The 10,000-nt window shown below is 35.9% G+C and overlaps 1 protein-coding gene across 1 annotated transcript in view; it reads right to left on the bottom strand.

Moving 5' to 3' along the window:
• The window catches only part of LOC311086585 (protein unc-13 homolog A), a 68,964-nt gene that overhangs the window by 50,062 nt on the left and 8,902 nt on the right, over positions 1–10,000 (bottom strand). Inside the window, exons 2-6 of the mRNA XM_084119534.1 lie at positions 9,787–9,816; positions 9,189–9,288; positions 4,100–4,217; positions 1,546–1,669; positions 21–91 (exon numbers count right to left, since the gene is read on the bottom strand). Coding sequence (XP_083975660.1) covers positions 21–91; positions 1,546–1,669; positions 4,100–4,217; positions 9,189–9,288; positions 9,787–9,816 — 443 coding nt within the window. The remainder of the gene's footprint in view (positions 1–20; positions 92–1,545; positions 1,670–4,099; positions 4,218–9,188; positions 9,289–9,786; positions 9,817–10,000) is intronic.

Genomic DNA, 10,000 nt, shown 5'->3' on the forward strand with positions numbered 1-10,000 from the left:
GGCTTTTTGGACAGACTCACGTCCTGGTCTCGCATGGCGTTGAGCTGCTCCAGTTTCTTTGCCCAGTATCGAGCCTCTTCTTCCGGGATGTCTGCGGGAGAAGGATTAGAAAAATTGGAAAAAAGACAATCAAAAACATATGCAATGCGACTGCAATTAGTCTTATTTACAATGTTATCTCATATTTATACAATTATACAATTATACAATATACACGGCCGGAAATAAAAACCTCATCTAAAATGAAATGATACTAAAACCGGCAGTAGGTTCCGGTAAATCACTGTCTTGATGAGTGAGTCACTGAGTCATTCAGTCAAACAATTCGTTCGAAGCGACTGATTCGTTCAGGGACAAAGCAGAAGTGACTGAGTGAGTCGTTGAGTCATTCATTAGAACGATTCGTTCAGTGACGAAACTGAAACGGTTTTACTGAGACTAAAATGTAAGGCACCTAATAGCCTATTAACTTATTGTTTATTGAATTGTTTTATAAAATCAATATCACATTTGCATGTTACAAACGTGCTGATATTTGGGAAAACGGCACTTTTTTGCACCATATTTGTTTTTTTGGAAGTATTTTTATTAATATTAATTCAACAGGGCTCACTTGCACATGAATATGATGTTTTAATGAGAAACACAATTTTTTTCTATTTTGTTGATGCATTTCCTATTAAAACAGTGAGTTAGAACTTACAAAATAGCTTTAATTTACAGCAAAATAGCTTTAATTTACAGTACATCACAGCCCTGAAAAAACATGATTTGCTACTGCTATTGTCTGTGTAAGTGACTGGTGATATTTAGTCCATTGTTTTAAATAAAATAGATAAATGGAAAGTTTACGGTAAAAACAATAATAAAAAATACTACTTTTATTTAGTAAGGATGCATTAAATTAATTTAAAGTGACAGTAAAGACGTTTATAATGTTTCAAAAGATTCTATCTCAAATAAATGCTGTTCTTTTGAACTTTCTATTCATCAAAGAATTCTAAAACATTTTTTATCACATTTTCCACAAAAATATAAAACTGTTTTCGACATTGATAATAATGAAGAAACGTTTCTGAAGACTGGAGTGATGATGCTAAAAATCATCTTTGAGTCACAGGAATAAATTATATTTTAAAATATATTCAAATAGAAAAAAAAATAATATTTCACAATATTCCTGTTTTTACTGCATTTTTTTATTTATGTTTTTGAAATAAGTCTCTTATTCTCACAAAGGCTGCATGCAAAAATGCAGTAAAAACAGGAATAAGAGACTTATTTCAAAAACATAAATAAAAAAAAACGTTATAAAAATAAGAATAAGAGACTTATTTCAAAAACATAAATAAAAAAACCCGTATGGACCCCAAACTTTTGAATGGTAAAAGATTATTCTAGAGGTCACACTATCATATAGACGAGCTCAAATCTAGCAAAGTCACACAACCTCAGTTTTTTTTTGTTTTTTTTGGTCACACAACCTCAGCTGTATTTCTATGGTTATAGCAGTGATGAGTTATGAGTTATGAGTTATGATCTCACCCAGCGGCAGTTCGAAGCGCGTGTCCAGAAGCAAACGGTGGAAAGTCGGATCTTTGGTGCCACAGATTTCATTATCCGCCATTATGACCTGAGAATCTAGAGTCAGCCATTCCCCCGGTCCTTCCTGAAACACACACACACACAAATGAACTGTATTTACACACAGGTTATGTCCCAAATTACATACTATACATTACACTATGCACTTTTATACTACGCCAAAACAACTGGAGCTTCTAACGCCAGTTGCAGTGATGCGATGACTTTACCAATCAGTGATTGGCTCTTTTATTTCGAAGGCGGGGCTTATTTCACCATATTGCGCGTTGCAGTTTCTCCCATATATAGCAATATGAGTGCACCGTTTTTGTATATCTAAAGTCTTCGACTACGCACTATGAACCATACTGTCTAGTGAATGACATTTAGTCGGCTCAGTTGTGTCCACGTGTTTATGCACTTCGTTTAACTGTCGGATAATTAAGTGCATCATCTGGGTATTTCAAGTGGACTTCATATTGTTGGAATCTTTTATGTTTTAGTGAATGTTTTAGTGTGAAAACATTAATCACACTATTTGTACTGAAAAATGGCATACAATAGTGCATAAGCATGTGGATTGGGACACACCTACAGCCTCCTCAGGCTTATTAATATAATATAATATTACAAAAAAAATTAACAATAACAGTAATTATTATTTTAAAAAGTAATAATTATCATTATTTTATAGTCATTTACAAACAAAGTTTTTTGCCGAATTGTATAGCAATACAAACAAGCACAGCAAACAAGGTTTTCTAGTTTGTTTTAAAATGCATTTTAAATCGTTTTTGCAATTTTTACCAGAAAAAAAAAAAAATATATATTTTTGCTCCAGCAGGTGAAAACGATGCATCCTTCATTTAAGGAATCATAAAATAATTCGGAACCCGTGCTTTGCTTTTATATTTCATCACTACTCAATTATTACTTTCACTATTTAATAACAAATGCACAAAAATATTTCCATATAACGCCCGTCAAACAATGCTTAAAAAACACAACGAATGCCTGAATGGCTTCAAATCACATAAATCACAAAAACACCCGAATGTCACAGGTCGAGACAAGAACATACTCATTCATTATTGACAGCAGATGATATATTATTCATGCCACGTTATGAAAGCATGAGGAAAAACTCGGGTTATATATAAAATGGGGCATAAAAGCAGCAAATGGAAGCGTCTCAATAAAACCGCTGACTTTAAATACTGCAAGCGTTGGCTTACGTAACAGGAGAGGAAGAGCAGAAGCGCACAGACGCATAGAGAGGCCATAAATCCAGCAGCGATTCCTGCGAATGCACCAGATCTAATCAAAAACTGAGACGTAACGTGACCTTCACTTCCCCTTATCTGACATCACACCAACTATCATCTGCTTTAGATTTCATTTAAAGTCTGATCTCTCCACAGAGCTCATATGTTGCTTATAGGATCTGTCTGCAAGGTTTCTTCCACAATATCATAAGAGAAATAAAAAACTGGCATCTAATTTAGGAGATTGAGTTTACTGGGTTAATTCTTCTCTCTGAGAAGCAGAAGTTAGATTTACAAAACATTCTTATTAATGACCATATTCTTCTTAATTTCTTACTTTAAAAAAGCCAGTAGCTTTAAAGGGGTGGTATAATGCCCTTTTCACAAGATGTAAAATAAGTCTCTGATGTCCCCAGAGTGTGTGTGTGAAGTTTTAGCTCAAAATACCCCACAGATATTTTTATATAGCATGTTAAAGTTGTCACTTTATGAGCAAAAACACACCGTTTTGTGTGTGTACCTTTAAATGCAAATGAGCTGCTGCTCCCGGCACAGGGGGCGGAGCTTCAAGAGCTCGTGTGCTTTTACCTCACACACACATGCACTGAACATTTCTAAAACTTTTAGCCTTTTATGTTCAAACCGGAGTCAGAAAGATGGAGAGACTCGAGAAGAAGAGACAACATGTAGACAACATTTCTGAATGGTTAGTTGATGAATTTATGAAGCTGATGTGTAGTTATCTTCTAGTCAATGATTAGCATATTCTGTCTTGATAATCTATAAATCATGTTCCGGGGGCGGGGCTTATGTAAATTTTAGGGTTGGTGATGTCACTAACCCAGTAGGAAGCTTGTGTAGTTCCAACCAGCAACATTACACTCTAACTAAAGTTAAAAAAGTGAAATCATAATCAACCACCCCTTTAAAACGAGATGTAGATCTTATAAACCTTCGTCACCACAGGAGAATACCACAGTATGTTTCTAAATATGCAAACTGTGCATCACGATTTCAAAATATAAGTTTAAACCCTCACACTGAGTTTGCATGTTCTTGTTATCAATATCCTATTATTCACATTAGCTTCACATTAGGTTCAATATCCTAATGATTTTTGGCATAAAAGAAAAATCAATAATTTTGACCCATATAATGTATTGTTGGCTATTGCCGCAAATATACCCGTGCGACTCGTGACTGGTTTTGTGATCCAGGGTCACATATTGGCATCATAAATCCCCACCCACCTCATTTGATTGGCGGATATTCTGCAGTGGGATCCACACGTAGCCGACCATGGTGTCCCAGATCAGCCCTTTATTCCACACCTCCACAGTGAGACCCAGATCCAGGCGATTTATCTCACTAGACAGAAAAAGAGAGGGAATAAAAAGACAGAGCAAGCATTAGATGAAGATTAATGCAGGTGTCAGAGCACTACACTCTTAGAAAACAGGTTCAGTGGGGTTATATAGAATCCTCTGTGCTAGAAAGTTATATATAGGAATTGTCTTAAATGATTGCATAATCTTAATCTAAAAGATAGAGTATCTTTACAAGCTGCTTAATTAATAAAATTGAATGTATTAAAACAAAAATGTAATTGGAACTAAATCCATAGAATTGTCCCGTGATGGGAAACCCTTAAAGGTTCTAAAGTGATGTTTGGAGGGGATATTTGTTTTTAATGACCCTAAAAGTTCACTAATTTAATAATATTATATATTATTTAAATATTTAAAGGGGTCATGAAATAAGAAATCGAATTTGCCTTCCTCTTTTGACATATAAGAGGTCTTTGTACCATTACCAAACTTCATAGCTTTAAATGTCCTCCTCATTATAAACAAAGCATTTAATCAAGCTCCAGAAACAGCTCTTTTTGATATTGGGTGACATGACATCACACGCCTCCAGAGCAAGACATGGACGAATAGTTATACATCATCTCACCATAGGCCCCGCCCACTGGCATTCAGTATCTTAACCGCTGACGTTTGCCTACACTGGATGTAAGCGTCGCGTCAAAAGCAAAACAGAAGCCATTATAATGACTGACACAGTAAACACAGATGTGTGTTCAGTTTCTGATGGACTCCAGACGCTTGAGTCTGCCGACAACAGGACAAATGGAGGAGTGAAAGAACGTTTGTCCAGTTTTGAATCTCTGTACAGACTTCAGAAGATCCCAGCGTCAGAAAAAAGTGGATGGTTTATTTTGCGTCCCGGATTGAAGGATTATAAGTGTTACGTAACTGCTCTGAGACACAAGGTTCAGGATCCAAATGCAGCATTTAATAAACGGTAATCCAAAAATGTAATCCAATAAACAGATAAGAGGTCATAAACACATGCAAACAATCACAAACAAACACCGGGAAGGAAACTCAGGTAAACAGGGTAATCCAGAAAACAGGCAAAGGGTCAAAACCATGGAACAAGAAACCAGAAGTGCGCTCCGAAAATGCAGTGTAACACATACAAGACTTCGCAAAGAGTGACTGGGTTAACCAGGTTTATATAGACAAAGTTAGCAAGGGTGAATGAGAAACAGATGAAACTAATCAGGGATAATGAGGCCGGGAAAAGGATTCTGGGAAATGCAGTTCATGGTGGAATGACACTGGTCTGGGGAGGAGTGCCCTCTGGTGGATATCATGGGCACTTCAGCTGGTGATCGTGACAGTGGGTTTACACTGTTTACACCTGGTCATTTCATACGTTTTTTCTGATCGGCAGAGGTGTAAAGTCCAGGGGTCAGAAAGTAAAAGTCCTGCCATATGTTTATTCCACTCATGAACTGATTTCACTAATTAGTTCTCTCTCTTGGCTGAAAAACTGTGCTAATTAGCAAATCCAGTTGATTGGAACAAAATACTGAAGAGGACTTTTACTTTCTGAACCTGGACTTTACACCTCTGCTGATCGGATAGCTATCTGTTTAAGTCCCCCTGAAGTCAATCATTTATCCCTTAAAACTCATCTTTGATCACCAAAATGACATATTTAAGTTTTTTCCTTGAAAATGTTTTTTCTTCATGCCTTAAAATATATTGAATGTAACTCGACACCCTTGCCTCATTTAGTATGCGCGGTTCTATGTATATGCAAATGAGCCCCGCCTCCACTCACTCACTCAGCTCAGAGATCCACTGGTTGACGATCACACGTTGATCTGATTGGTTACAAGGTAGTTTGTGACGTCAGAAACACCAGCGATTTCAAAGCGTGTTTTTGAGACTGTCTTTGGTTCACTGCAGTTTTAAGGAGGAAATACTCAGCAATGCTGTCGACTTATGAATTTACACATGGTTTGTCTTAAAGCGTATTAAAAACACCACATAGACACATAAACAACATTAAAAGCTGGATTTTCACCACAGGGGGGCTTTAACAAATAACATTTGAATAAAGGGTACATTTTTGGCCACTACTGTATATATGAAGCACCTGACAGAACCATTTAAGGTTATATATAGAATATTTTCTTCTAAGACACAGAGTGAACTGCTAAACGAGTGTATAAAGGGAAAAGGAAAATTAACAAAGGATGAATGAAATTTCATAAAGACAATGAGATGTTCTGTGGTGGAACGTAAAAGGCTTTTACTCAACATGAAGCCGAACGCTATACCCGAGAGCTGCGTGGGTGAAGAGCTCGTCTGGAATCAAGATTTGATGTTTATCGAGAGACATTTGCATTTGTTGTTCATCTGGGCTGATTGTTGGCACCACACTGAGAGGATTTCACTAAACTACTTTACATAATTACATCACTGCAAAATGGAAACAAATAGGAAACGAAACATGGCCAGGAGAAATATGCCTCATATCTAATTTGCAGAACAGCAGGAAACATTGTTAGAAAGAAAACCATGAGAGGAGAAAAGACACGACATTACTAGACATTTACATTTCTGAGTGGTTTCAGTTTCAAGTATTATTTCTTATGTGGTAAAATGTGTATTTAAGCAATAAAAATGCATTTTTTTTTCTTTATAAGCCACATTTCTCAAGATTTAAAAAGAAACTTTGCCACATGTCTCACTTCATAATAACTTTAAATGATGTTTTTAATATGCTTTAAGACAAACCATGTGTAAATTCGACACCATTGCTGAGTATTTTCTCCTTAAAACTGCAGTGAACCAAAGACAGTCTCAAAAACACGCTTTGAAATCGCTGGTGTTTCTGACGTCACAAACTACCTTGTAACCAATCAGATCAACGTGTGATCGTCAACCAGTGGATCTCTGAGCCGAGTGAGTGAGTGGAGGCAGGGCTCATTTGCATATTCATAGAACCGCGCATACTAAATGAGGCAAGGGTGTCGAGTTACATTCAAGCTATTTTAAGACATTAAGTAATTTTTTTCCAAGGGATACAATTATTGACTACAGGGAGACTTTAAGTAATAAATGTAATATTTAAAGCTATATAAAGCTATACTAATAAGCAATAATATTTCAGTTATATAAAGCTTGACATATCACTAGAACCGTAGCATTGCTCATATTCATCACTTAAGGCAAGAACCTAAAGGTGATTATTTAAATGTGACTTTAAATATGCAAATGAGGCATTCTATTTCTAAACATGCACTAATTTGCATACATTTCCAGAACAGAAATCTAAACACTGGATAAAGATAATTGTTTGATTTTGTCGACATATTATAGTTAAAGGACGTTGCATTTTACTGTTTAAAATATTCATCACAGCATACCGTTTCATTTTTAAAATATAATAGTCAGTTTACAGTATATATGTACAGTATTCAGTATAATATTCTATTCTGAACACGTAGTGGAGAGCAGAGATTCTCTGCAGAGCCGCGTTACGCAAGAACAGCCGTTCTGCACCAGCGCAGACGCTTATCAATGAACGAGAGAGAGATATATGAATGAACGTGCTGGCGAAAGAGGGAGATAAAGTGAAGATGACAGCGATAGAGCGAAGCAATCAAACAGGAGATACTGAGCGAGTGAAAGGAGGAAAGGAGAACAGGCTAGACCGCATGAAAGCGTGACTTCATACTCACAGGAAAGAAATGTAATGGACAGCAAATGGAGATGTTTCAGACTTTCTCTCCACTAGACTCTCAAATCTCAGATTTGCCAAGATGCCAAAATCTGCAATCAAAGGTCTCATCAAATTTACCCAAGATCAAATGATCTGAGCTGCTATCCACATTAATGTTAGAGCTAATTCATTTATATTTATAGAATGAGGTAATTTGGTGTAAATAAGTTTTTAAAAAAGTGATGCATATCTGATGGACCGTGTTTTGATGTGTACAGAGTTTACCCTCTGGAGCTCTTCGGTCATTTTTTACCGAAAAATCTTACTTTTATTTTTTAGAATTTTTTACTTAATCGGAATGGTGTGAAAGTTGGTAAAGGTTTTGGCACCTGTTATGTGAACACACAAAAAAATCATTGTCCTGAAAAAATAATCACACGTGTATTGTTCGCAGTCAAAAATGAGCTCATTGGAAATTAATGGGAGACGAATTTCATCTAGTGGAAGCGTTTGGTACTGCAGCCGAACACAATATTACTGAAAGCTCTTTTTTTATTGAGGTTGAGATATCAACATCAAATTTGGAATACAACTGGTTTAGATTTATGGCTTTGATTTTCTCACAGTTTTAGGGTAAACATGTTTTGGAAAATATTATTTCATATAAAATTTTTAAATCCAACCCACATTTTTCATAACATTAAACGTAAAATTCTATAATTTAGTTATTTTTTCACTTTAGCGATAATCTCGTCTTTATAAAAAGAGATTAATCTTCAGTCTGTTGCTCCAAAGCATTCAAGGTTCATCGGAAATTTTCAGGTCTATGCTCAAAATTCGAATAATGGATTATTACTACTGCATAAATATAATTTAGTAGCACAAAATCCTTAAAAATACAAAATATTAAATAAAAAACAATATTGATCTAAAATATAGTACAATCTTTTCATTGAAATATCAGTCATTAAAGCAGTTGAAGCAGCTTCACAGTATTAAACATGAAAAACAGTGTCAAAGTCACTTTCAATTAGAATTACAACTTCAAATTTCTACTATAAAGCGTCTTTCCAGTGTGCTCGTGTTTTTACCCGCTTCCACATCAAAGAAGGCGGAGTCTCATGGCCACGCCCACTTATTACATCATCAAATTGGACCAATGGTAGTTGAAAGGTGTTTACCAGCCCGAGCTTTGACAGCCGTTTCGAACTCCCCGAAACGAACTCCTAAGGACTTTGTTTTAGCCTGATTTAGTTGGAAATGACACTTAGATGAAGAGGAAATGGAAGCAGGACAGAAGTATGAAGGACTCACAACATGAAGTCTTGCTCCCAGCTGGGCTGGCTGCCCCGGACGGCGATGGTCGTGCTCTTCACATTCTGAACCTTCAGAGTCACATACGTGTTGAATTTCTCTGCATGAGCGAAAGGAATAAGAAATATCAATCATAACATTCATATACAGTGTTTCTGATATTTTAAACTCAAGAGTTCACCCTAACCCAATAATGGTGTTGTTTGGTATCAGAGGCAGATAAAGAAAATAAAGATAAAAACATGCTTTTCTAAGAAAAAAAAAGAAAAAATCTAAGGGATAAACCAGAACATTTATATGGATATATCTGATATATCTGGTATATCTATTTTGCGAAGTCCTCCTCCCTCTTTGAAGAAACCTGAGAAAAAACCTAATCCCCACTTTTTTACAATTCAATGTTATTGTTGCATGAATACTTGTATCTATTATTATTATTTATTTATCTATCTATCTATCTATCTATCTATCTATCTATCTATCTATCTATCTATCTATCTATCTATCTATCTATCTATCTATCTATCTATCCATCCATCCATCCATCCATCCATCCATCCATCCATCTATCTATCATGAGTGATGTTGGTTTACTCACCCTGGGGTCCGTCATACTTCGCCTTCTTCACTGTGGATAACAAACAGAGGAGTAACGGTTAGACATCTATCAGACAAATAATGAGCAAATAAAACAGAACGAAATGAGAACACAGACAGAGTTCATCTCGAACACAATGAAACTACATTTTTGTGTTTGTATGTTCAAAACTGTGTGTTTGACAGAGAAACTTCCCGCTGTGAGAGTAAAACTA

Source organism: Abramis brama (genome assembly GCF_963993115.1).
Source record: "Abramis brama genome assembly, chromosome: 7".
Classification (NCBI taxonomy): domain Eukaryota; kingdom Metazoa; phylum Chordata; class Actinopteri; order Cypriniformes; family Leuciscidae; genus Abramis; species Abramis brama.